This window comes from Curcuma longa, chromosome 4, assembly GCF_044706935.1.
Source record: "Curcuma longa cultivar G26 ecotype Majalengka, Jawa Barat chromosome 4, ITB_CL_G26_1.1, whole genome shotgun sequence".
Lineage (NCBI taxonomy): Eukaryota > Viridiplantae > Streptophyta > Magnoliopsida > Zingiberales > Zingiberaceae > Curcuma > Curcuma longa.
The window spans coordinates 10,870,415-10,898,304 of record NC_133864.1 but is presented as its reverse complement, the minus strand read 5'-3'; the positions used below and the strand labels follow the sequence as shown (position 1 = coordinate 10,898,304).

The 27,890-nt window shown below is 36.2% G+C and overlaps 5 protein-coding genes across 6 annotated transcripts; 2 read left to right on the top strand and 3 right to left on the bottom strand.

Moving 5' to 3' along the window:
- The first annotated feature begins 289 nt into the window (after positions 1–289).
- Positions 290–4,288, top strand: LOC141826509 (PH, RCC1 and FYVE domains-containing protein 1-like). Its single transcript, XM_074713764.1, has 5 exons — positions 290–2,038; positions 2,250–2,335; positions 2,412–2,558; positions 3,462–3,871; positions 3,949–4,288. The coding sequence occupies exons 1-5, from the start codon at positions 412–414 to the stop codon at positions 4,049–4,051; spliced, it is 2,373 nt and encodes a 790-aa protein (XP_074569865.1). The 5' UTR covers positions 290–411; the 3' UTR covers positions 4,052–4,288.
- Positions 4,289–6,464: 2,176 nt separating this feature from the next.
- Positions 6,465–10,732, bottom strand: LOC141827884 (uncharacterized). The gene is made up of 9 exons (XM_074715223.1): positions 10,666–10,732; positions 10,455–10,574; positions 10,271–10,338; positions 9,716–9,824; positions 9,531–9,599; positions 8,985–9,042; positions 7,470–7,705; positions 7,288–7,339; positions 6,465–6,799 (listed from the first exon to the last, which is right to left on the bottom strand). Exons 1-9 carry the CDS (start codon positions 10,666–10,668, stop codon positions 6,732–6,734), a joined length of 783 nt encoding a protein of 260 aa, XP_074571324.1. The 5' UTR covers positions 10,669–10,732; the 3' UTR covers positions 6,465–6,731.
- Positions 10,733–11,520: 788 nt separating this feature from the next.
- Positions 11,521–17,573, bottom strand: LOC141828306 (nuclear pore complex protein NUP50B-like). Of its 2 annotated transcripts, none has more exons than XM_074715708.1 (2): positions 17,469–17,573; positions 11,521–13,240 (listed from the first exon to the last, which is right to left on the bottom strand). In XM_074715708.1, the coding sequence occupies exon 2, from the start codon at positions 13,209–13,211 to the stop codon at positions 11,826–11,828; it is 1,386 nt and encodes a 461-aa protein (XP_074571809.1). In that variant the 5' UTR covers positions 13,212–13,240; positions 17,469–17,573; the 3' UTR covers positions 11,521–11,825. The 2 variants fall into 2 exon arrangements, with proteins under 2 accessions (XP_074571809.1, XP_074571810.1); XM_074715709.1 differs by having other exon boundaries at positions 11,521–13,236.
- A 1,419-nt stretch (positions 17,574–18,992) lies between these two features.
- LOC141827508 (monodehydroascorbate reductase 3, cytosolic-like) lies at positions 18,993–24,058 on the bottom strand. Its single transcript, XM_074714772.1, has 10 exons — positions 23,973–24,058; positions 23,356–23,427; positions 22,307–22,358; positions 21,524–21,604; positions 21,024–21,142; positions 20,709–20,928; positions 20,136–20,254; positions 19,927–20,052; positions 19,602–19,742; positions 18,993–19,517 (listed from the first exon to the last, which is right to left on the bottom strand). The coding sequence occupies exons 1-10, from the start codon at positions 24,021–24,023 to the stop codon at positions 19,194–19,196; spliced, it is 1,305 nt and encodes a 434-aa protein (XP_074570873.1). The 5' UTR covers positions 24,024–24,058; the 3' UTR covers positions 18,993–19,193.
- A 735-nt stretch (positions 24,059–24,793) lies between these two features.
- Positions 24,794–27,809, top strand: LOC141828079 (large ribosomal subunit protein uL24c). Its single transcript, XM_074715437.1, has 4 exons — positions 24,794–24,948; positions 27,017–27,055; positions 27,181–27,411; positions 27,496–27,809. Exons 1-4 carry the CDS (start codon positions 24,853–24,855, stop codon positions 27,694–27,696), a joined length of 567 nt encoding a protein of 188 aa, XP_074571538.1. The 5' UTR covers positions 24,794–24,852; the 3' UTR covers positions 27,697–27,809.
- The last annotated feature ends 81 nt before the right edge of the window (positions 27,810–27,890 follow it).

Genomic DNA, 27,890 nt, shown 5'->3' with positions numbered 1-27,890 from the left:
AAAAGCTTAAGGTGCTACCTTTTGGTATATCAATGAGTCACCATTGATAGTCCCATTGACATTCTATTTGTTTTACTTAGGATTATTGGATGATTGGATTTGATATAAAACACCTAACATGCTTAAATTTGTTAGTTTTGAAGTTTGGCTAAGTTTATTCAATGTCCTAACTTATGTATTAGATCTAATGATCAACGCTAATTTTGTTTGGATGTATATGTTCAATCAATCACATTCTTATTTGCATGATATGATTGGTCTCATATATTTTTCAGAACAACAGAAACTTCGTATCAAACAGTAACAATCAATCTACAGTAGATATTTCTGAAAGAAAGACAAACTTCAACATAAAAACCAATATTTAATTGTTCAATAGACAGTTGAAGGTCAGAATCGGATGTGACAAATATGCTCGCAAAAGGAGCATTGCCAGATGGAATGAGAATTAGTGTTTCAAGTCTTCCTAGTACATCCAGTCATGGATCCACACAGGAGGACTTTGATGCGTCAGAGGATGTCTATGTTTGGGGTGAAGTCCTTTCTGATAGTTCTTCTAGGGCAAGTGCTGATAAAAATAGTATTTTTTCCACTACAATGGCAGATGTTCTTCTGCCAAAACCCATAGAATCCAATCTAATACTGGACATTCACCACGTGGCATGTGGAGTGAGGCATGCTGCCCTTGTTACAAAACAGGGAGAAGTATTCACATGGGGTGAAGAATCTGGTGGACGACTCGGGCATGGAGTTGCCTGTGATAGTGTTCGTCCTCGCCTTGTGGAAACTTTAACATCGTCTGTTGTCGATTACGTTGCTTGTGGGGAGTTCCATACCTGTGCTGTTACTGTGTCTGGTGAACTTTATACCTGGGGAGATGGCACACATAATACCGGGCTCCTTGGTAATGGTACGAGTGTGAGTCACTGGATCCCAAAAAGAGTGTCAGGGTTATTGGAGGGTCTCCAAGTTTCTTATGTTTCTTGTGGCGTTTGGCATACAGCCTTGATCACTGTAACAGGGCAATTATTCACATTTGGTGATGGTGCTTTCGGTGTCTTGGGCCATGGAAATCGAGAAACTGTTTTATATCCTAAGGAAGTAGAATCATTGATGGGACTGAAGACAATAGCTGTTTCATGTGGGGTTTGGCATACAGCAGCAGTGGTTGAAGTAATGGCAACACATTCCAATACACCATCTGGAAAATTATTTACTTGGGGTGACGGAGACAAGTATCGTCTTGGCCATGGTGACAATAAACCCAGACTTAAGCCTACCTGTGTGCCCTCACTAATTGATTACAATTTTCAGAAATTAGCATGCGGCTGTAGTCTTACAATTGGCTCGACGACTTCAGGACATATTTTTACCATGGGAAGTACAATTTATGGTCAGCTTGGTAATCCCCGATCAGATGGAAAGCTTCCATGCTTAGTAGAAGACAAGCTAGTTGGTGAATCTGTTGCAGAGGTTGCTTGTGGTTCATTTCACGTGGCAGTTTTGACTGTTAAAGGTCAAGTTTACACATGGGGCAGAGGAGCTAATGGAAGGTTAGGACACGGGGACCTTGATGATCGTAAAGAACCTAGTTTGGTCGAAGCTCTGAAAGACAGACAGGTCAAACATATCTCCTGTGGGTCGACCTTCACTGCTGCAATATGCCAGCACAAGTGGGTATCTGCTGCCGATCAATCTCAATGTTCTTCTTGTAGACAGGCATTCGGTTTCACCAGAAAGAGGCACAACTGTTACAATTGCGGGCTTGTTCATTGCCATCAGTGTAGCTCAAGAAAGGCTTTAAGAACAGCATTGTCTCTAAATCCTGAGAAACCGTATCGTGTATGTGATTCATGTTATCTAAAATTGACCAATAGTTTCGATTCTTATGGATGTATAAGCAAGAAAATTTCTAAGCCTCGCATTTCTGGTGAAGGCAAAGACAAATTTGATAAAATGGACACAAGTTGGTCCAAGCCGTCTTCATCTAGCAATTCAGATTTCGGCATCGATTCTGAAGATAAAGTGTCTATTCATGGTAAAGATTCTAACCACTGTTTAGTACTCGACCTCCTTAAATTCCTTCAGTTGTAAGCTTAAAAGCATTTCTTTTCCTGATGGTGTAGCTGTTCATCAATCTGTTCTTCCCAGAGCAACAGTGAAGTCTGCAAATAATTCTAGAGTTGTTTCGCCTTTTTCATGAAAACCTAGTCTTTCACGTTCTACAACTCCTACTCCTACAATTGCAGGTCTTTATCTATCCAAAGGCTTCATAGAAGATACAAAGAAAACCAATGATCTACTGAATCAAGAACTTCTTAAATTACATTCTGAGGTAAGTCAATCTTATCTGTTAACTTAGTTGAGCATTATTAGCTACAATAATGTCTTAAGCTACACCTATTTGTTAGGTTGATAATCTGAGGCAACGATGTGTGCATCTAGAGGTCCAGTTGGAGAAATCTGATAAGAAAGCTCAAGAATCTGCAAAGCTTGCCGCAGAGGAGTCTGCAAAATCCACAGTAGCCAAAGAAGTTATAAAATCATTAGCTGCCCAGGTAATCTTGTTGATGAGGTCATAACTGTATCTTTATGTTGTGCTTATCTGCAATGCATTTATAATCTACTAAGATTTTGATTATTGTATTCTAATATATAAGCAAGTATAAGACATAATGTGGTCGTTTACTATGACAACAAACAACAACAACAAGCCTTATCTCAATAGGTGAGACCAGCTATATAGATCATTTTACGCCATGAGTTTTTATCCCCTACTATATCATCTATATTTAAATAAATTCTATCATGTTTTATCATTGCTAACCAAGTCTTTTTTGATTTTCCTTTTCCTCGTTTAATGTGTGTATTTGTCATAGTTTTATATCGCCTAACTAAAACATTTATTAGTCATATAAGTATATGCTTGTGTTATTTTAAATGTCTCTTGGAGTTTTTTCTCAATAGGTGTAATCTTGATTTTTGCTCTAATGTTCTTATTTTTTATCTTGTTCATTTTCATTTGTCCATACATCCACTTTAACATCTTCATCTCTGTAACTATCATCTTTTGCTCGTATAATCGAGTCATATCCCAACATTCAGCTCTATATATCATAGCAGGTCTAATCGTTATTTTATAGAGTTTTCTTTTAAATTTTAGAGATACTTTATGATCACAAAAAACATCTTACACTCTCTTCCATTTTAATCATTCTGTTTGTATTCTATGTAAGACATCTCAATCCCTCCATCTTATTACAAAAATGATCATAAATATTTAAAATTCTCAGTTACATATGACTATTCATCTCCTATCTTAACAATTATTTTATTACATCTAATATTATTAAATTAAATTACATATCTGTCTTTACTTTACTAAACTTAAAATTTTTTCACTTCTGATAGATACGTTTTACTTTTGCTTGAAGTATACTTTTGCCTTCTTTGTTTGACAGTTGAAGGAGATGGCAAAGAGACTTCCTCACGGACTGAATGAAACAGATCCAGAACGATTTATGCACCTTCCGAATGGCAATTGGTCGGAATCAATTCAGTATTCTGATTCCAGTTCCAAAATCCTTATGCCAAATGACGAATTAGAGAAAACCTATGCAGCAAGAGACCCTGGTCATGCAGTCACAAGCGCCGCCACAACAGAACATAGTTCTACTGTCGGACAAAATGGTAGCCAAGAAATACTAGATACAAACATGAGACATGATGATCTTGAAAGCCCCCAATCAGGCAACAATCAAGTCGAGGTTGAGGTTGAGGCTGAGTGGATCGAACAATTCGAGCCAGGAGTGTATTTAACTCTTATTGCACTTCGCGATGGAACCCGTGAACTGAAGAGAGTTCGATTCAGGTATCGAACAAGTCTTATAAATGTTGAATTGTAACTTCATGTTCAGGCAGTTGATGGTGAAAGTAAATTCTCTGCAGTAGGAAGAAGTTTGGAGAGCAGCAAGCAGAGGTTTGGTGGTCAGCAAATGCAGAGAGGGTGCATGAGAAATACAAATTCCGCATGCTAAATGGAGCTTCATGAGCAAGATACACAAAACCTACACACCGGTAAATTTGACTTTCGACATTCAAGCTCAAGCTACTAGCAATCATCTATTTAGTTTTGTTGAAATAGATTGATTCTTGGAACCTTCTTAAAGCAATCCACTTTTGCCTTGGCATACTTTTCATTGAGAAAAAAGGGGACTTTTTCTCCGATATGTGAGGTTAAACATGTTATAATGTTACTCGAAAAACTTCACATTTTGTTTTCTGCCTTTTCCTTCATTGTAATGTAAATAACATAAATACAAAATGATTTTAGGACAGTTCTTATTTGGATCCTTGAAGAAGGATCTTTTATTTTTTTGAACTTGTGTATTGTGATGGTTGTGAATTTTATGATGATTAGACTCTCAATTTTCAACTTTGGACTTTCAATGTCATGTTGTCTACTATCAATGTGCTGGTCTGAGCCTTCAAACAAAACTGAATTAGTTAATATGTATATTAAATTATAATAAATATGTATATTAAATGAAGAAGAAAATATTTAAAAAATTTAGTTAATAATGATAAAATAAGATAAATTTATTTAAATACAAATGATTATATAATAGAAAATAGAGTTCAATCAAATAGAAGGATTCATATAACTAATTTCATCTAAATCTAGCGGATAAGATTTGATTAATATTGTGGTTATATTTTAGCTAAAATTATTTTAATTGTCCTTTATGTAATTTAATTCCATCGAGTCAATAAGCTCCATGCGCTTTGTGTAATTTATTATCAAATTGTTACGCACGTATCAAAAACATCTAATTTAAATAATATTATTAACACATCAAAAATAATAATAAATAAAAAAATAAAACCATAGAAACTGTGTTAGTAACTAAATTTGCAAACTATGAGGATCAAACGCAATAAGTTGTTACATTTATAACAAGATACAAACTTAAAGCTCTTGTTTTTGTTGGTATTGTTATTTTTAGGCAACAGACTGTTGTTACTTAAACTGCCGATGTCGGTGCCGGTGCCGGTGCTGGTGCCGGTGCCGGTGCCGGTGATGGAGGTGTTTTATTGAGACGAGCAATGGTGGTGGCGGTGCCCGTGAGACATTGCACGAGCGACATGAAATCGTTGGGATGGACGTGTATGATCTTAGGCGAGCACATGTAGATCACAACCGGACCATCTTTGCTAGTGTTGTGCGCCGATGACTTCCTGATCTTGTGGGAGGCTTTCGCAATGTCGACGAGCAAGGCAGGCCGGGCACCTCGTAACGGCAGCGAGGTCCGGTGCTGCCGGAGTGAATCGTGATTTGTGGCTTCCATTGGTGATGGTTGTAGTGGTATTCGATAAGGAATATGAGCTCCTTACGTGAACGTATTTAAAGAACTAAATTGAATATGTTGACTTTTTAAGGTCAACGGAATGGTTCAGGCTGAGGATCAAAACTGAGGTGGTTAATCTTAAATGGAGCAATGAGGTGAAGACACGTCAACCGGATGGATATGACCTTGGATTTGAAAGGTCAAGTCAAAATTTGATGTCCAAATCGTATACGCCTTTACGGTATGTTACGTTTGACTTTGTCCCATGTCAATATCGTACGAACACAGGAGATAAGAAAGTCAAACTTTAGAGGAATGAAAAAGTCAAATGATAAGTGATTTAAAATCCAAATAGAATGACTAGTTCAACAAGAGCGTCATCAATCTGTGTAATTTTAATTATGTCATAAAATAGTATAAATAATTATATATTTGATAAAAACACAAACAATCTTTTATTTATATTATAAAAAATATCATTCTTTTAAAAATTATTAAAATAATATTTCATCTATAATTTAAAATTCAATATACCTTTTAATAAAATAAATTAATTTGCTATAAACTTGCGATAGATTTGCTACGATAGGCTTAATAAAAAATAATAAATCTCAATTAGTCTTATGGACTCAATCCCTGAAAATAATCGGTCCAGTCCTACAGAAGTTTTTCACCGACCATCAAAGTAAATCGGAAAGCGCATACGGCGACCAATCCAGATGCCCAACATCCTTTGATTGTGTTCTCTATTTGGAAGAAAATTCTTACAAATACGTCGTAGCTAGAGATCGAACCACGGATCCCTATGTCACAATCCAGATGTCCTACCGTTGCACCATTGTAAAATAATAATAGGATATGCAATAGAATAACTTTTTGGTTGAAGACCTCCTAGATTCTAACTATTATGACTTAAAAAATTTTATGATGTAATGTATATGTTTAGGATGCGCACCGTTGTAACATGTATGGTTCTTGATGAATTAAACAATTTACCTTAATTAAATAATATATCGACAATGGAAACTAAACCTATTCATTACAGAATACAATTTCATAAAATCTATTAAAAATAATGAACAATTAGTTTCTGTCTCGGTCAACTGACATTCATCATTCAATAAACAATTTCCCTGATCACTGATCCAAAATCCATGCTACAAGATACTTTTGGTTGACTACAATTTCCCTGATCACTGCTAGTTCAAAAAACACCTGTTATTTTCTCGATTTTATACCGACAGTGTTCGTCTTCCCCGATCGGTTCGGTTATAAAAACAGACCTCAGCAACTCTTACATCATCTCATAGGACACTAATTAACCCTGGAATGAGGCATCAAAGTTGCACTGACATGTCATGTGAAAGGAGATAGCTGAAGATATCAGACAAGTAGAACTGCATTTATACATCCATCATTTTCAGGATTGTTTGTCACTTGAGCATATTTCCCTACAAAGATTACAAGGGGAGAAAACAATTGAATAGGTGAGTATAGAAGAATTGATTGACAAATCTATCGTAACATTGTTTGTAAAGAATTTCAAATTTATCACCAAACTCTGTCATAACTTTTACAAATTGGTGTGAAATATATCATCTTTTAGATTCATGTCACAAAATCATCAGCTTGGATTTGTGAACCTCTGAACACAATTATAAGCCCAATAAAATCCAAAACTAGGTGTTCACAAATTGAGACTGATAATTTCATCAGTGATTCAGGAGTTGTTATTTATTATGTCATCAAGTTAACAACGAACAGGTAGGAACCAAATGGGTGACATATTTGAGACTAAAGTATCATGATATACTTGAAAAAAACTGTAAAAAAAATTGTTAGATTCGAAATTCCATACAAATATGTTGCCACTGATTTATCAACTAACTCAGAAAAAATCCAAATGAAGACGCCAAGTCAATGAGGTTAAAATTCTTACCCCAGACTACTTTTCCTGCAGGTGTAACCAGACCAAGTTCACTCACATTAACCTGACATTCAAAATAAGGTTCTTCAACATGAATTAGATTTTTTTTTTATGGTGGTTATAATTCTGCTATTGAATCAACTTGAGCAAAAAGGATGGAGATCAAAGCGCATAAAACTGGAGAAATAAGTTACCTCAATGATCGTTCCCTTGGTTACAACACCAAGGGAAGTGTACATTGGCCCATTTGGATTCTTCTTTATTCCAATAATCTCAAGGTTAAATGTGCATTTAAGTTCTGGGTGAGTTACATGAGCTTTTGTAAATCTCAAGCCTGTTGGTCGAATGAAGCGCTCGTACTTCGGAGGCTTTCTTGTGAATCCTGGCCCTACAAACGTGACTTTTGTGACCATTCTTTTCCATTGCTTGCCTGTTGAAGAAACCATTTCAAACATTAGATGTTTGCAAAATAGGCAAATCATGGGTTGGTCTGGCAGACGGGACTATGACTATATTGCATACTGAAATTCATCCAATGTTTCTGAATCATAATCTTGCAATAGCACTTTTTACAATGGCAATTTAAGGAAAAGTATGTGAATGTTGTCACCACTGCATCACAACGAATACAATTTAAATTAAATCACTTTCCAAAACACAGCTAGATGAAACATATTGAGAAACCAAGAGTTCTAAATATCAACCTTGAGTGTAAATTAAATGATTATAAGATGATTTATACTGAAAAATAATAGAAAATTAAAAAGTTTTTGTGTTTGGTTACTCACCATGATAAAAACAAATTATTTGTATCATCATCTTTTAATTAAACTCATATCAAAGTATCTTTTTTTTTGAACACAATAAATCATAAAAAAATGCCAACATATGCATCTACATGGACATTCACTCTGCAGTGACCTAACGGCAGGCCACCTGTCATCTTAGAGTAGAACATCAGCCTGCCTAAAAACCAAGATACCCGACCATTAAAATGGCAATATGAAAAGGGATAATACTAATCAATTAATTAAATGCCACCATATTGCAGCACTTTCTTATGGACATCAAGTAAACCAATTCCTCCAGAAACAATTTGTGAACAATGTACCACTCATCCTTGGCAAATATGGACCAACATGCCTGAATAGCATAGCTAGATCCTAGAGCCAACTTTACCCATGTTGAAGTTTGTCTATTGAAAAGCTTATCAAGGTCAAGGACTAGAGTGCATGAGGTAAAAGTAAATTGATCCATCCATCAATCCATCCTAAGTGTAGCTTCCTTTAGTATAGGTTCTATCTATGTGGCTCCTCTGCTTCTATAGAATCTCTATTAAGATATATTGCTCTCTTATTCTCCAAAAACTTTGTAATCCTCCTCAAAAGTGAAGAGAAGAAAATAATCTGCCAACATACTTTTGACAAAGAATAAGGGCTCAGTTTCTTAAGAGGAATGAGAAGGCATAAAAGAATGAAGTAGGAGATAACTTAAAAAGAATAGTGGCAACTGAACAAGGCAATTACATCTCCGACTCCACTACAAGATGCATGTGTAGTTGAAGGAACGATTATGAAGATTTGTGTAATTACATATGAAGAGAATATCAGAGGATATATATGCCAATTAACTAGATTCAAAAATCCAGAATTACCAAAGAAAACAAAACCAAATCTCATATAGTTCAGGAACTAAATTTAGATACTTACTTTTACGCTTCCCAGATCGAATAACTCGGAACATTTCTTCCTCAGCAACAGGTCTGACCTGCAAAGACGGATAATAAGGTTTAACTTAGTTTCTGGCTGAAATAGTGATTATCAGAACATGCAAGATATTTTGAGGAGTTTCAATCTCTTACACCAGTGAATGAAGAAAAAACATGTTAGTTTCTGGCTGAAATAGTGATTATCAGAACATGCAAGATATTTCGAGGCGTTTGAATCTCTTATACCAGTGAATGAAGAAAAAAACATGTTAGTTTCTGGCTGAAATAGTGATTATCAGAACATGCAAGATATTTTGAGGCGTTTGAATCTCTTACACCAGTGAATGAAGAAAAAAACATGTTAGTTTCTGGCTGAAATAGTGATTATCAGAACATGCAAGATATTTTGAGGCGTTTGAATCTCTTACACCAGTGAATGAAGGGGGGAAAAAAGCATGTTGCAGACCATCAATAACAAAGAAAAAAAAATGAAAAACCATGTTAATCTTGAATATAGATATTTGGTAGCATGAGATTGTAAAATTACCTTAGGTAAAGGAACCTCCCATTTGCCAGCCTTCTCCTTCCTCTTTTGTTTAATAGTGTTGCTAAGGACCTAAAAGAAAATTATCATAAACAGGAAAGTCATGTAAATTACAAAAAAAAATCAAAAGAATTCGGGCATTGCAACAACACCAGCAACTGAGTGTGTGCACATGAAAGATTAGCAACCTTTGCTCTTGTTGTCGTATCACGATCCAAAAGATATGCTGGAATAGCTCCATCATGAACCTTATCATCCACTTTGCGTCTACTTGATGATTCCTCATGCATGGCAATCCTGGAAAGCAACAAACCAGAGCAGTTGCTCAGGTTTTGATTAATCTAACTGACCAAGTATTTTTTTGCTTGAATTATTAAGTATAAATGAACAGATCGTATTATTTTCTAAAACCTCTTATTTTTCTCTTATATCAACCACAATAATCAGCATTGTCTTACCGGTTTGCTGCTCACTTAGTCATCGATGTTAAATACATCACACTGTAACTTGGCATGTTGATTTACATCAACAAAGCAATTTTTTTGTTCAAAACTGCAATCTTAACCTCATAAACAAACATAACTTTTCAAGAAATTAGCAAGAAACTTAGTTTCCCACCACATCCAACGAAGTAGAAAGTATGAGTTTCCAGAATTTTTTTTTACTTAGATTGAAAAGACTAACAAAAACATGGATATATCAGTAAATAAATGCATAAAATAGGTAGATGCATAGGCGCTTACGTCTTCTTCATCAAAGCCTTCTCTGCATAACGCTTCTTAGCAAACATCTTTCCCTTAATTCCCAAAACCTGCAAAAAAAAATCACAAACCTCTAAGACACCTCCACACCCACGGAAAATCCTTAAAATTAGGAGAAATCAGAAGAGGAAAAGAGGAAAATACTACAAATTTAAAAAAATCCAACCTTTTTGGCGTAAGCAGACCGTTCGTGGACCTCTCGAGCTTCCTTCTTCCGCTTCCGCTCGAAGTGATCCAGCCGGTAGCCATGGCGCTTCCGGTGAAGCTCGATGTAATCCCCTTGCGGCTAACCAGAGTAGTCCCACAGATCAACCATTAAACTAATCAAAGGGAACGCGAAGAAACAAAAGAACCCGGCGATTGAGTAGGCAACTCACCATGTCGACGATACAAGAAAGGAGCCCGACCAAATCCCTAAGCGGGAGCCCGACCAAGATAGGAGAGATTGGGAAGGGTATGGTGTCCCTCGGAACAGGTTGAACTTCTAAAACAGCCACTTTTATTGGCACACGCCCGATTAGGATCCGACGGTGGAGGCGAACACTCTCGCTAGAACAACGACGGGATCAACGGCTGTCAGAGATTCATCCCTTCCTCCCGTCGGATTAGTTCTTTTCGCTTCCAAACATAGTTACAATTAAGATCTTTTATTTTCAAATACTCCAAATAGAGTTTTCAAATACTCCAAATAGAGTTTTCATTTTACACTTGACTCCATTGACTGGAGCAAACCGAACCGAACGGAACAAACCGATTGATTCATCTAAGACTACTCGAGATGACAATTAAGCAAGTTCTTGAACTACTCTAGCAAGGTGGAGTCACAAAGTATGAAATTAGATGGGCAAGAATGATAGTGTATTTGTAGTCGACCAGTGATACAAAGGCATTATATAAGTTTGGTTCAATAATACCCTCCTACGTCGTGATCAATTGTAATTTCTTGATTTACCTCCTCACAGATGATCATAGAACCGACCATGTGGAGTCGCTAAGATGGTGAATTCCACCTTTTTTACAAAAGAATTCAGTTCGATAGATTTAGAGGATAAAGTAGGTGACCTATGTTTGAGGGCTGCAATAATAGAATGATTCAACGAGGTTCAAATAATATAGATTTTAGAATCTACAATTTGTAGAAAAGATGTGAAAGCTTAAAACCCTTGACTATAAATCAATCATATGAAGCTTGTCGCTAACCTTCGAAAGACTGCTAATGGTGTTCTTGTAGCTTAGTCTCAGAGCATAAGATGGATGAAGCGTCTGATGAACAAGTATTCAGCAACAGCAAGAACAATCGGGACAGATAGGGGAAGCTATATTGTCTCTTCAGGTTTCTGATGGAAGACAAGACTCAGCAGGCCGGGTAGTCGCATGGGCGGTCTAACGAAAATAACGCAACAGTTTAACGACTTAAACAAGACTGAGCGAAAAGAGGCGAAAAGAGTTCTAAGAGAGCAAGAGTGAGACACAGTCAGTGTTGATTCCAAGCATTTGGAATATTTTTTCTGTGATGGGTACCGAAACCCCTGATCGCTTAATCGGCATCTTTGGTGGGTTCTGAGGTAGAGGCTTTCTTAGCTTTATGTGTCATCACAGCCTCGCGAAATTGTTGCACGATGCTGCTGTCTTTGAACTTGACCGCCACTGTGGTCAGGCCATCTTTTCCGTCCGCCGCACTGTTAACACAAGCGAAGGTGATTCCTCTCTTGTCCATGTTGGTGAGGGACATATCTGGGTAAAGGCTTGCATTCAAGATTAGTCTGAAATTGCCCTTAGCCCTCATCACAAGCCTCGCCTTTTCGGTATCCGACACTGAGACATTCAGTTTAAGTTCTCCCTTCCCCCTTTCCTTCCAGCCACCATCCATGTACTCGAACATTATCGCATCAGCAGTGAAAACTGCTTCCTCATTTTCTTCACCTGTTTCTAGAGGGGTTTCTTGCTTAGAGAGTTTCAGACTTTTAGAGGTATCTGTTGTAGAACCGAGCGACGGAGAGGACCCAGCACCGAGACTAAATTTTGTATCATCTTTGAAAGAAAAAGTAGCTCCAACTGATGATCCAAATGAGAAGCCTTCCTTGGATAAGGATCCAACGGAGAAAGAAGTTGAGAATCCAGTTCCTGTAAGCCCTGAAACAGAAGAACCGAAGGCAAAGGAAGTTGATGAGAATCCAGTTCCGGTGAGCCCTGAAAAGGCATTTTGGCTGCTTGATAATTGCTGGAATGAACTCAGAGGAGCGGCCGGTGCTGCTGCATCTTTGTGATCATTTTTCTCAACTTCTTTATCACTTTCTTCAACTGAATTTTCAACTTTCCCTCCGTCTCCCCGGTGGATCTCTACAGCTTCCTTCTCGTTTTCTTCCTGTTGATCTTCTTTTACAGATTCACCGTCAGTTTTTTTGTCCCTGTCAATCTTTTCTGCTTTGCTAGTTCCATCAGATTGGACTTCCTTCAGAGCAGGACTACCCTTCTTATTGTCAACTGTGTCCGGTAATGGTTCAGAAATTTTATCCAGGTTCTCACCATTCTCTTCTGGGCACCCAATGTTGTCAGAATTAACAGCAATTTCAGTTCCGTTAACATCTGCAACAACACTGTTCTCATTAGATTCATCTTGTTCTTGTTGTGCTGCAGTGTTATCAATTTTAGAAGACTCAACGGAATTCTTTGCTTCTGTACTGGCATTCGAAGAAGCAATTAGGCGGATTCCAGCAAAAGGGTTCGATGAAGCAGCTGGCGCTGGCTGACTGCGTCGAACCTTCACAATTCTTCTGGTAGCCATGACTTCCTCACTGGCCTTTTTGAAAGTACCCATCTCCATGTCAGGAGCATCATCATCTTGATCATGATCATCCTTGGTAAGCTGTCTTCCAGCAACTCTCTTCTTGGATGGAGCTAGGCCATTATCTGCATCTCCCATTCTCACAAATCTGAGCTTGAACAATCTGACTGAACAGAAAACCAGAAGCTTATATTAGCATGTTCGAAGACAATCTTTTGTTACTAGTTAGTAGAGAATATTGTGAACGAAGCTTATGCAGTTAACCAAAAATTGTTCTTAATAAATCACCCATGCAGAAGATAATTCTTCCTTTTCTTAAAAAGAAACAGTCTCTTCCCAATATTTCATCATGCATGCCAACAGAGACTTGATCTAGCCAGTATTATGCTAAAAAGGTCATCATCTCTCATCTTTGACAACCATACCACAACCAGCCGATATCCTTTGATCATGGTACAAATTGGAGCAACATTCTCTACTACAAGGGTAAGACAGTGTATATTGATTCTTCATAACCTAGTTATTATTTGGAAACCTACCAATATTCCTGTCAGTGGAAGCTTGCCACACTACGACAACTTTTACTCTGAGAAAAACTTCAACCGGTTTTTCTTACCAAAAAACTCAGGATAAGCTACAAAAAGGAAATATGTATATCCTAGATCAAATTGTCAATGCACTAAAATGTTGTCAATGCATTCGTACGTTTGTAAACTCTCAGCTCACAAAGGCTAAAAACTAGGAGAGCGAAACAAATTGACAATATCAGGTTGTTATAAGAACAGAGAAAATTTATGTATCTGTCAGCAACTTTAACATCTCATTCATAAGCTCCTACGATTATTCTACTAAATTTTTAATATTGATTGTTCGCTTCTATTATTTCAGCTACATTCTTTTATTGCCAATAAAATTTTTCACTTTTAACTTTAAAATATCATGAGAAATTGGTTAGCAACTAGCAATAAGAACTTTTCTATTTATTTCAGATTTTGTGAAAAAGGAATATACCAACATGTTTTGTCTTATTTTGCAAGTTTTGCCAGCTATTCATTTATCAAAGAATATTTTGGATTCTAATTTTCTGATTACTTGGATATGCATGATGATGTTTCTCTAAGCAGATTATAATTTTAATTCACAAGGATCATTCTTAACTGGTGAGTTTTGAGCACTAGTTGTGTTGGAGGAAACACATTTGAAATATGATCTTCATACTGAGTTATAAGATAAAATAGTTTGCTTGCAAAACTTAAAACAACTTCAACTATTAAACAGATAGATCTGGTCCAGTTTATTGTCAGGTGATCAAGAGATTAAAAAAAAAAAGATAATAGAGGCAAATTGACAAATAACAGGATTGGACAAACTAATTTGTTGATAAAATTTGAGGTTAAATTGTAATATAATGGATCAAATTAAAGATTTTATATTAAATAAACTTTTTATTAGACAAGAAATACATATTGATGAAGATATTAGTATTACAGCAAATAATGAATGATTGAAATAAAGAGGAACTTCTATAGTCCTATGTGATCATTGTATGCCCCTTAGGCTAAGAAAAAAATTATATAAGAATGTGGTACTACCTGTCATGCTTTATGGATGGAAGTGTTGGGCGATTAGAAAGCAGCAAGTGCAAAATGTTAACGTATCAAGGTGAGAAAGCTAACATGGGTGCAAAAAGTTAAAAAGAAACCAAAAGGTAAAAATATTCAAGAGTTTAGTTCTACTAGCTTGTAAAATGAGAAAATAAATTGAGATGGTATTGATATATTTAAAGGCAAACAATAGATTTTTAAGTTAAAGAGTTAAAACAATTAGAGTGGCAGATGTAAGAGAAAAACCCAAGGAAATACTGATTAATGTAATAAAACATATTTTAAAGGATTTAAATTTTACAAGCAATGTAACTTGTAATTAAGCTCATCAAAAGAATAAGATCCATATAGTTGGACCACAAACAAAACACAATTTGATGATGATCATAGTTAAACTTTTAGTAGTTTCTAGTTTTCTTAGACATAAAATTATCATCAAATTCTCACAAAATATAGAGCCATATAGAAGCACAAGGTTTCATCTTATATTTCCATCTTTCTCTTAGGATCTTAGCTTTACTTAAGAATGATCAGACCCTTTCTGCTATCCTAGTTTACCCATGTTCTCTTCGCACATGCTTAGTGGCATTCCAAATTCGGTTGTAAACAATTCACATATTCCAGAATCAAGGCATTGACATTTGATCACAAATTCAAAACAGCACTTTCATTGTGTATTGTTCCTTTTTGTTTCAGTGCATGTTAGCCTTGCGATTGCAATTATGAACAAGGAATTATTGAAGGGGACCCTTGGCGCAACGGTAACATACAGGTACTGACATCCTATAAATATAATCTCATGTCTTTCTAGCCAAAGCAGTAAAACATAACATATCACACTAAATGGTCATTTTTTAATTGTGATTAGGAAAAGGAAAGGAAAATAATGATGATGGAGCAACATGTCAAATAACATAAAATTTCTGCAAGTCATATATCTGTAGCAACCAAGACAACACTGAATCATCATTATCTGTATCAGTTTCAATTCAACATGATACATACAAAATATGAAGAGCACATATATTAATAACAAGCCAGATGTCCTCTACATTTCCAACAGAGAAAACCCAAAAACCCACATGTCAACATATTGAAAGAGACAACTTGATATTGACAAACAAAACTATAACATTAGGTTAGCAGAGAGAAAAGGTATTCAAAAGTTCAGAACAGAGAAAGAAGTTGATTCCAACCAAAATATAATATCCATAAAATCAAAATGCTTCATTTAAAATGAGTTAAAGCAACTTCTCTAAATGAATAAAACCATAAACAAGGTTTTTCTTGACACATTGCAGTACAACAAAAAAAAACAAGCAGGCAATTTAAATTCAAAATATTTGCGGTTAACAATGTGGACAATTTCATGTCATTGTGCTTGTCGTGTCTCCTACGTCTAAGGTCATACCACTACTTCCAAAATAGTGAAAGATATCTTGCATCACCTCCTAAAAGTGACAAACTAGCATAAGAAATGCAATTAGAATCCATGTTTACATGATCTTTAACATTGCTTTATACTGAATACAGTAGCAACCTTTTCCATGTGGTTCTTGCCCTACCCTAGTAATAAGTAAAAGATGTTTGTATTTCTCTAGCTTTATGCTTGTGAAGTTTAACCACATTCATTGACTTTAACTATTCAAATTAGGAGAAGCTTCATTTTTTCATTTAAACCAAAAATATGAGTGCAACACCTCCTGATATTTTCAGTTTAAACCATAACAGAGAAGATATTTAATCTAAAAGAACTAAAACATAAATGACATAGAAGAAACATCATATCAGCAGAAATAAAGAACACTACAAAGAAAGTAGAAACAAAATGAAGAATAAAGAAATCCAAAGAGGATAGTCATATGATTACACGTTTGACTTAGTGTTCTTGATGAAGCACTCACGTAAGATCAAGCACATCAAATTAGCATTCACATGATTGTGGCTGGGTTGTCACTCCATAGTAGTAGAGGTACAATGCAGCTTTGGTACAACCCAAGTGTCCCATAAATGAGGAGGGACTCTCTATGCATTTCAAAATTACTAGCCATTTACGATGACGATATCACCTAGTTATCTGAACACCGATGACCACCATATATGTTCATATGAGACTAATGTGGATATCCTGCCTCAACCTACCAACAATATTTTGTGTAGTGGCTGTAAGCACATGTGTGAGGACATCATCAATATTTAGACAAGCACAGATTAATTGGTGAATGGATTTATGTAAAGGTGGTCTCAACTAGGATTCCAGAGAATTTATGTAGAGATTGAGAAAGAAATTGGGCTTGAGGATAAAAAAAATATTGTATTTGTAATTGATTGATTCGAATAAAAGACAAAGCAAGAGGTGGTAAGAAGGATTTTATATATTTTTCCCCGCTTGATAAAAAAAAACTCCTCTTCAAGCGGATGTCTTAATTAGGTCAAACCACGTCAAATCCTCAGTGTCTGGATTAAATTTCCTCACAACAAGTACAAGAAAAATGAAGCACCTAATGAAGAAACGAATCAACCACCTAACTCTATAGAATAATGACTCACAGCACCAGATAGCTCGAGCATACTATCCCAAGGATCATTCCTCGGAATCGCAGGCTAAAACCCTAAAACACAGGCATCACTCAGAAGCTCGATCCAGATCGTGAGCTCACCCAAATATTCAACAAATCAAGTCCAGATTCCGATACTACGACTATATAAAAAGGCTCATTTATCATCCAATAAAGAACAAATTCTTTTGCGACGAAACCAGTGAACCGAAAATGGAGAAGGGATTCATCACCTCGAAGAGTGGCAGTGACACGAGGAAGGTACCGTAAGCTCTATCGTTCTCCAATCAATCGCCGGATGTGCCCTCGCGAGAGCGAGCGGTGCCCAAAACGCCAAAAGGGAGGAAGGAATTAAGAAATATGTAATTTTATTCTCTTCGTCGAATAAATGTATTTTTTATTATTAATTATTAGGAGTTGGGATAATCCGGGAGTTGACCTAACTAATCCTGACCGTTGATTTAGAAGAGAGGATGGGAAAGGAGAAGAAGGAATAAGAAAGAGGAGAGAAATAAATTGACTGCCAATTTTTAAATTAAAATTTACTATAATATTAATTTTTTATCCAAAAAAATGTCTTTTTATTTCTAAAAAAATATCTTTAATTTTTGGTAGTTATTGAAATGTAAAGAGCTTTTCATTGAAAAGAGATGTACTCGATCGACTCTCGTCCATTTTTCTTTTACAAAATCCAACCACCTTACTTCCCATCTCATTTTCTTTGCCACTCATCTACTCCTACTTCAAGTCTCCAACTGCCTCAAGAAGTCTCAACCTCTCGCAAGCAAACCCTTAAAAAAAGGCCAAGAACACTTCCATGCACACCACACATTTGCAATTCTCTTCCTCCTCGATATCCAAGCATGACATCTTCTTCCTCTATTTCAAGGAATAACAATTGAATGATAAGATAGTTCGATGGAGTCGATCGACAAATGACCAACCTTGCGATGAGATACATATATAGTCAAGGAAGGAGAAACACTCAAATGATGATATCAACAAACACAACAATACCTCACTTGTTGAATTTACATCTTTAAGCAAAGTATTTTCCATGCAAATTTATCATCATGGCAAAATTTCACTTGTATATTTGTAGTCACTCGATTATAAATAGCTTTCCATGCAAATTTATAGCCACTTAGAATACAAATTTTACTTCTTTTTAGTTTTAGTTTTGATGTAAGAAAAAGTTCTCTTGCAAATTTAAGCATATTCCGAGGAACTCCTTTTTGCCTAATTCTTCTTAATTCCGTGTGCGAACCAATGTTATCTTAAAAAATTATACTAGCATCTCCAAAAGATAGTCTTAACTCTATTATACCTCGGATATACAAAAATTTAGTTGTCTACATTTCATTGAATCCTCTTAGTATCAAAATATGCTAAGAACACTTGCAATACCTTAACAATATTTGGTCTAGTGTCAATCATATCATGCATAAGCTAACCAACTACTTAAAAGTATATAGAATCACAATTATGTTCTTATTTTTTGTTTCTTGAATCCAACTAATATCTTTAATCATTTTGAAGTCAAGGAGTATCTCACTTTAGCATTTCTCATGTTGAACGTCTTCATTGACAATAAGCAAATTCCTCAAGAAGAATTCACAACTTCATTCTTTCTCTGATATCCAAAAATGTATGGATATGTCGGAAATCTTTCATGTTTAACTATATTGCTAACTCCTCCTTTAAGCACTACTGCAAGTTGTGATATATATAGAGAGAGACATATGCACATACACACATGCAAAGAAAATTACCACATTCATAATAATGCAAAGAGATGCACCTCTTGCTTGACAGCCTTGGTGTTGTATATCTAATATTGCAAAGAGATACCACTTTCAAAAAGGTAAGAAAATTACCTAATTAAAGGGGTGTGCATTATGACAAAGACAACAGTAATGGCAAAAGTGTCATGAGAACAAGTTACAACTTTCTTACCCTCAAATCTTAGAAGCAAATGTGAGACCTTCCTTTGTCAGCTGTTCAAGGTCTGGAACTGCAGGTTGCAGCCTTGCCAACTTGGCAATGGCCGTGTTCTCCTCTGGAGATCCACCCTCCAGGAAAGCTCCCAGTAACTTCCCCTCCTTAATCCAGTAAGACCCAAATTTCGGCTTTGGTGATGCAGGGTCATTGTCGCCAAATATGACAGTTTCTCCCACATTGTCTCCGTAGAATTGCCATGAGAGATCGAATGAGCGGGAGTAGAAGTAGGGGAGGTAATCGTATTCGTCAGTTACTTTACCTTCCTCGATTGCCTTGATTGCCTGTATGATAACAAATGGATTGAGATAAGCAGGTTAACAGCTTGAAGAGAAGAAACATAGATTGATTGCAATGCTAGTTTCCACCTTCACAGCATGCTCTGCTGATTTCCTGGCATGATCCACATGCTCCACTCTTCGTGTTTCGTTGTATAGCTTTAAAGGGAAGGTAGCTACATCGCCAACAGCATACACTCCACCAACACTTGTTTGAAAGAAAGCATCAGTCTGCAGCACAAAGATCAAATGATGCCTGAGATGATAATGTAAGTGCAACAGATTGGAATTGTCGTAGCAAAGTTAAGAGAATGGATGTCTGGAGTTGAGAATTCATTAATCCATTCAGCAGTGAGAAAGAAAATTTGAAGTGATAAAACAACATGCTCTTACAACTTTCAAAGTGAAAAATTACCTTAATTCCACCCTTCTCTTCTTCAACTTGGCCTTTGAACAGTTTGGTCAGAGGTCGTCCACCAACACCAACTATTACAATATCGGCATCGAGCACTCTTCCATCCTTCAACTTGACTGATGTTACCTGTTAATAATAAAGATACCTGTTGGTGTCAATATCGTTATCGACTGTGAAAGGGTGGATTGTGCAAAAGAATAAAATCATACATCCCCGTTGGTGTCAGAATCGAATCCAACAACTAGTGTGCCCTTGTCTATCTTGACACCCTTGTTTGTATAATAACTTTCATAGAAAGCAGCAATTTCTGGAGTAAATAGCCTTGGCACTGCAATATGAAAGAGAGATTAAATTAAAAAAAATGACAACTATCTCTGAGGATGACAAAAGATCAAATATACGTTAGTCAACCTCCAATAGCGAAAGGCCTTTAATTCATTAACTTGCTTGAATGATGCCTTACATGATATGTTCATTTGTAAGCATCCTAGAGGTGCTCTAGAGATAAGTTAGGAATAATTAATTCTAAGAAAATAAATGGTCTACTAATAATAAAATAACTTATTCTAAGTAAACGACTTGTTTTAAATAAAATAAAGCTAACAATTTAAGTTGAAAGATTGATTTGGATAAATCCTTTTTCAGGGTCATATCAATTGGGTACTTGAATTGACCAAAGATAATCTTTTTTGCATCTTGTACTTCCACATTTATGTAGCTAATTTTTATTTTGAGCACAAAAAAGATAAAAGTTAATAGAAAAATATAGGTCATGAACATACTGCACCAGGGTTCAGGATACACCATAGTGACATCAAAGTTGTTTATCTTCATCACAGCACTAAGTTCAAGCCCAATGTATCCACCACCAACAATGACAGCCTTCCCGTTCTTCTTTGCTTGGATGGCTGCCACAAGTTTGTCAGCATCATCAATTTCCCTCAGATAAAATATATTGTTAGCATTTGCTCCAGGAGTACCAAAATCGGAGAGATTTATGACCTGCAAATAAAACATGAGAAAATCAACATCTCTTCATGCAGCTTGAACTTGGAAAAAGCATCCAATTATTAGAAGACAAAGTTCATCCAACTTACAGTGGAACCGGTGGCTATAATCAAAATGTCATATGTGAAGACTGCACCAGCTGCACTGGTCAAAGTCTTGGAAGCAAGATCAGCTTTTACAATTTCAGTACTGAGGATCAGCTCTATTCCTGCATCCAAAATAAATACGTGGAACATCAGACCATGACACTATGTTGAATTTGTTTCATTTTCTATTACAATCTACAGCAAAATCCATTAGACAAGCACAAGTGACTGAATCAATGGCCATTATAAAACACAAGAGAATATAAGTTTCAGTAGGAGCAAGTCATTGTCTGATTGGCATACTTTTTTTTGCCTTTCATAGTGTTTCCTTGGGTTCAAACATAAGCAACAAATTCATCTTCTGTTTTGTGTTTTACTTTTTCAGGAGTGAGAGGAGGGGGAAGTTACAAACAGTTATATACAAATAGCTAGATAGCCAAGTTTTAACTCACATCTATAAGTATCACAATGATGTAAAAGCAAACAAAGACATGCATACTGACCCTTTTCTGAGTACCATTCCGGAAGTAGTCTTTCCCCTCCACTTCCAACACAAACATGAAAGCCTGGGAGCCTTGCAGCACCTGTGAAATTCACGTTTAATTGACAACAAGGACAAGAAAATGATTAAGCATGAAAAAGGCGTTAGACTGGAAACTATCAATCTACCTTATGACCATCACTATATGCTTAAACAAGTAACCCAGTAGTTTAATCCATTTGGTTTAGATATGCTTTAACCCCACACAGCCACTGGTATTTAATTTGCATGAGTCTTTTTGGCAGAATAAGCAAGAAGTCTTGAGAAAGTAATGTGTCTCATATGCCTGATATGATTTCATGTGACTACTTTGCTAAAAGGGATTATACAAGTAAGATCATATGATTTAGGTTCATATATGAAACAATGTCTGGGTTTTAGCTTTTAGACAATTGTTATTATACTAACTGAATTCCTGTTAAGAATCCTGTTTCTGTACAAGTAATAGAACCATAACACTATATGATATGTCAATACCTGTCCTTAATTTACCCAATCATGCCAAATTTGCTGCGAAGAAAATTTAATGTTTTAACTACAACTTCAGCAGAAATACTAATTTCCAATATATATAGAAGATATGTAGATATTAGCCTGAGCAACCTAATGCAAACAGGGTTGGTTGGTTCCATTTATTTAAGTGATCAAAATGTCAGGTTGATTGTAAAATAGACTTATTATTTACTTGGATCTATCAACTTAGTCATTTCATTATCCTCAGCTCTAATGATTGTGCACGACCTACCCTGAGGGAAGAGATATGCCTTGCTAAGCGCTGGGCGTTCATAAGGAGCCACCTGCAACATGACATCAGGTAAGAACTACTTAGGTAACAAAGGTACATTAAATATGGAAAATTGTTGAATTAACAACAAAAATAAGGATCATTGAAGATGAGTAATTAATTTTTAAATGTGAATAAAAAAAACGTGTCCAAAGGAAAAATATTGATGAAGTACAGAGTTTTAAGAACAAATATATTGTCAGTAATATTTTTCTAATTTTGAAAAAATATTTATAAATATAGGAGACTCAGGTGAAATTAAAATCTCTCGGTTTTATGGAAATCTACAATTCCACATAGATGCACAACTAAAGCACTTCAAAATTAGAGAAATTAATCAAGGCCAGATTTGCCACTTGGATATGGAAGATAAATTAACAGCACTCAGCAGCACATGAATACAAATTTACTTTGCTAGAATAGTGATAACCATGAAAACACACCCATCTATGATAACCGGAGCAAACCTTTGAACTTGTTGTCATCACAAATTTGACACCTTTGCTTCTTTTTTTACTATCAAAGTATCATTGTTGTACTCTTGATGCGACCTGCTTTCCACAAAAATTCAAAAGGGCCAAGAATGGCCATTGGATATTGCAGCTCAAAAAACTTCTCTCATTTCTGTCATTTTCACCCCCTTGGCTTCGTCTTTGTTTTGTTTTCTTCACACATTGGACATGTTCCACAATTAACATCGTTGACTATCTCTCATATCATCTAAGTATTGTTGATGGTTGTATCTCTATCAGATACCTTATTATTTAGGTGCAGAAGAATATTCAGGGCATCAAAGTCATCTAGGAAAATTCGATTCTATTCTCAGTTCGATTTGAAGACTGCAATGTTGGGAAGACCCAACCACTAGGAACAACTAAGGACTGAAACAAGTGAATAAAATTTTTGAAGATAGAAACAGTATTGATAGTACTCCAGATAAACAACTAGCAATTAATCAAGCAATATGAATCACAAAAAACATACTATCAGAAAACAGAACATGACCATACCGCCTCTTTTGAGATGATTGCTAATTCTCCAGGATTGAGACCATGCTTTGCAAATTCTCTAGCAGCGTATCCCTGCAAATTAGAACAATGCATCAAAGGAATATAATACCAAAGAGTTCAAATATCCTTGACTGTCTTCTCCCTTAAAAAGAATTCAAAATTTATGTCCATACAGAGGCCAAAATCAGTGTCCTTAAGCTAACCACGAATTACAACATCTTGTTTACGAAGGAGAAGGCGGAGCCAATGTTAGTTCTAATTGTATCTGTTAGATGAAGAAAAAAATAAATATTTAATCAAATTTCTGGGAGACCATCTTGTACGTTGCTTTCCAATTGTATCCTACATGTTAGCGTCCCCAAATAAGTTCTCCACCCAAACGGACGCAATCTGCTCTACTTTTTCCTTCCAGTCTCTTCATTTTTCTTTCCAGAACAAAAGGGGGAAAATGAATCTAAATTCAACAATTTCCTTTGTGCGATGATTGGCCTCCGATCATACTTAGATATAAGTGAAACAAACAGAAGAAAAACAGCGAGTGTCAAGATGAGGTTTCTCGAAATTTCTCTTCCGTCACAAAGCAAATATGCATCAAGGAATAAAGAAGACGAACTCACCGCAGCAACGCCGCCGCCGAGGATGACGTACTTGAAGTGCTTCTCCGCCATGGACGATGACCTCCGCTCGAGCGATCGGAAAGGTTGAACGCCAGGGATCTGGCGAGACCTCGACCATCGGCTCGGTATATAAAGAAGGACGCAGTGGATTGGGCAGGCGATGACCGACGTCAGCAATTGCGTCAGGTGATCGTAAAAACCGGACCAGACCCGGTTCAACCGCTAGACGATACTTTACCATGCACTAAAAATTATGAAAAGCTTTTATGTTTAAAAATTATTATAATTATTAATTCTGCTTTATATTAATTATATTTTATCAAATTAGTTAACATTTTGATACTTTATATATATTTTTTAAGGGTATGTCATTAGTTTAATGTCTTTCCTTATCCACTAGCTTCTAGAAAGAACTAGAAGAATCCAAAATTGCTAAACACGACTAAAAAAAAAGTCAAAAATTAAAAATTAAAAAGCTCCTTAATTACAAAGCTACCCTTATTCATCTTTTTCATTATTTATCTATTATTTCGAATTCCTCTTAAAATTTTTGGATGCATTATATTTATTCAAAATTATAGAAAAATAAAAATACCTTTTTTATCCACGTCCTGAAAAAGTACTCCTTTTTTATATTAAATTACAGGTGAGAATTTATTTTAATAATTTTTGAAAATGATCGCTGATAAATTTTTAATTTGCTGTATTTTATAAATATAGGGGCATTTCGAATAAAAATAAAGTTACACGGGGCAATATGAAATTTTGCCTCCGGGCGATGCGAGCAAGCCCCCTCCTTTCTTTTATCCTTTATCCGTAATCATGAGCCAGGTCGAGAGGCAGACCGGTAGAGTGAGCGCTCCGCTTCACGACGACGGCGATGACGATGGCGCTCGCGAGCTCGCTCGCTTCCCTTAGCATCTCCTCCAATTCCTTCCTCGGCCAGTCCCTATCTCCCCCGCTCTTATTCGCGCCGGTTAGTTCTATCTCTTCTCCCCAGCGATCCTTTCCTCGATGCCTTGATTTTTGAGGTCATTTGGCGGTTTCTTCTATACTAACCCTAATTTCTTTGAAAAAAATGGAGAAGAAGAATCAGGATTGTCGTAGGATTTGTTGAGCGGGGACAATAGATTTAGGATACCCCTTGGTTCTCATTTTGCAGGGAAAATGAAGAATGTGGAGTTCGATTTCAAGGTCCAGAAATAGGAAAGATTTTTTTTTTTTATGAATTGGTACCTTTGGAACTCGAAATCTTGGATTTTCTCAAAGATTCATCTAGTTTGCCTTTGAGAAGATGAATTTAGTTGGTGGTAGATGCTCTTTCTGGCCATTTGTTCTTCTGCTATATAATTTGTGGCGGCCATTGTTATTGTTCTAGTATAATAGGAAATCAATTGATCTTAGTTACTCCAAGCTTTATTAACAATTTTGTTCTTTGTAATTTAAACGGAAGAAAAAACAAGAACTGTGAATATTTTTTTCTCGAGATACAGCACAAGAGATCAAACATAGGACCTTGAATGACTTGTTTACTGTACAAAATTGGTCCATTGAACGAGTAGAGAGATATTGATGATTGAAACTAGCATGCCAAGAAACTTGTCATTTCAGGAAATTTTCTAATAACTACTTCGTGCCTGCATTGAGGCCAATTTATTTTCAAATTAACCATGTCTAGATTAGTGCGTTATGGGTGGCCAACTCCCTGGTGGCGCCTCCATAGGGCAATGATCGAGCTTTGGAAGCAAGGGGCACTGTGAATGGGCCTTCTCGGTTTGAGCGCATGTCGTGTGATTGAGGAGAGGTCAGTAGGACACACAACAGTGCTGCACCTTATGTTTTGTCAGGTTCGTTGTGTGTTGAGGCAAACGAGCAATGGGGTAGAGGTGTGGCATGGTGAACATAGTTGGCCACGCATGGTCAGTCCTCACTTGAAAGAAGAGAAGCTCACTCACAATGAGCATTCGAAGAGGAGAAGCTCACATGGATGAGAGCTTCGCAAGGACTAAGAGAATTTATTATGGTTATGACTCTAATACCATGCTACATTACAAGAGCCCTTGGTAGCTCCCTTTACCTCTTTATATATTATTATGGAGAAAATGAATATTACAAATAGTTCCTTTATCTTTTCTATATTTGCACATAGGAACTTGGTCTATAACAGTTCGATTTATGAAGTTGGCTGCATGTTGATTATAAGGTCTTATTCTTAGTAAATTTAGGTTATTTCTCTCATTGTATCATTTTTTCTGGCTACATCTATGAGTATAGCAATACTTCTTTATTTATAACTGCAAGTAAATTGCACAATTAATTTCAATATTCTCTCAGCTTTTTATTTTAGTTTTTTGCACATGTTCTTTTTTTATTAGTCAGCGTTCTATTTAGAATGATTAGTCAATTTTTCCTCATTTTAGTCTAAGTGGTACGCTACTGCTATATGTCTTCAAAAGAGTATTTTAACCATCAAACTTGGTTGCAGCAATGATATCTTTTTAAATTATTTTCTTGTCATTTAGTGATAGTGTCAAGTTTAGTTCACATATAAACACAACCTAGTTTTACTTCAAATTCTTTAATTTCTAAATCTTTGGGCCACAATCTCACTTCCAAATCCATTCTAATAAAACTGGCAGCAATTATAGCACAATATCATATACAAATTCAACCACCAAGATTTTCTATTCATGTAGTTCTAATGTAAAAATATATGAACCTTTCTTCAGAAAAGGTTAGCCAATCAAAGCTAAAAAGTCTAGCAGACATGACAAAAATGCTAACTTCAAATTGCTTGACAGCCATAAGGAGTGTAATTTCTGACAGGTCTAACAGGTCACTCGTAATATTAACTCTGAGTTGCATAGCCCCCCACCATTGCCATAGTGAAGTTTTATATTATTTGTAACTTTAGCAATTGCTTGCATGTTCAAATTCTCCTATCCTCTTAGAATTCATAGATCAATATCTCATGCTGTTTTCCCCCTCTTTGACTTTGTGTTGTGCAATTTCTGACATTACGTGGATGTATTCTCTAATTGCAGACCAAATTGGCGGATCAACCATGCACTATAGTGATGAAGGTTAGTTGATAGTCCTACTGCTTATTTTTGTACAGTATCTTAGATGAGCGATTCACATTGATCTTCGTGCTCCAAGTTTTCAATGTAACAGTGTAGCTTTCTGCATTTTTTATCTTCTGATGCAGCTCAAGCGCTGGGAGCGCAAGGAGTGTAAACCGAATAGTCTTCCCATGCTGCACAAGATGCACGTCAAGGTAGGGGACACAGTCCAACTTATCACAGGCCATGAGAAAGGTAAGGTTGGAGAAATTACACGCATTTTCAGGCATAACAGCACTGTGATAATAGAAGGCTTGAACTTGAAGACAAAGCACACAAAGAGCAGAGAACAAGGAGAACCTGGCCAGATTGTGCAGGTACTTTCTATTTTCTTAAATTCATAGAGCTCCTATCAGGTTACCGTTTGAAATTAACCTGCAGCATGTATTCATTCCGAACAGATTGAAGGAGCAATCCACAGCTCAAATGTGATGTTATACTCGAAAGAAAAAAAAGTCGCAAGCAGAGTAGGTCACAAAATCCTCGAGGATGGAACAAGGGTGCGTTATCTTATTAAGACTGGTGAGATCATTGACAACGCGGAAAACTGGAAAAAGGCTATCAAAGAAAGAAAGGAAAAGACAGTAGAGAAGGCCAGTTAGTATGAAGGCATCATGTTCTGGCCATGTATCAACTTATATATATAACAGATTTCATGGTAGCATGTAAACTCTCATTTTTCATCATCATTATGGAAGAACTAAGTTCATCGTCATTATTTCTCTCAAGATAGTCATCTTCAGGCTACCCATTAACCTGAGATTTGTGATCATTCTTGTTGTTGCTCCACAAGATG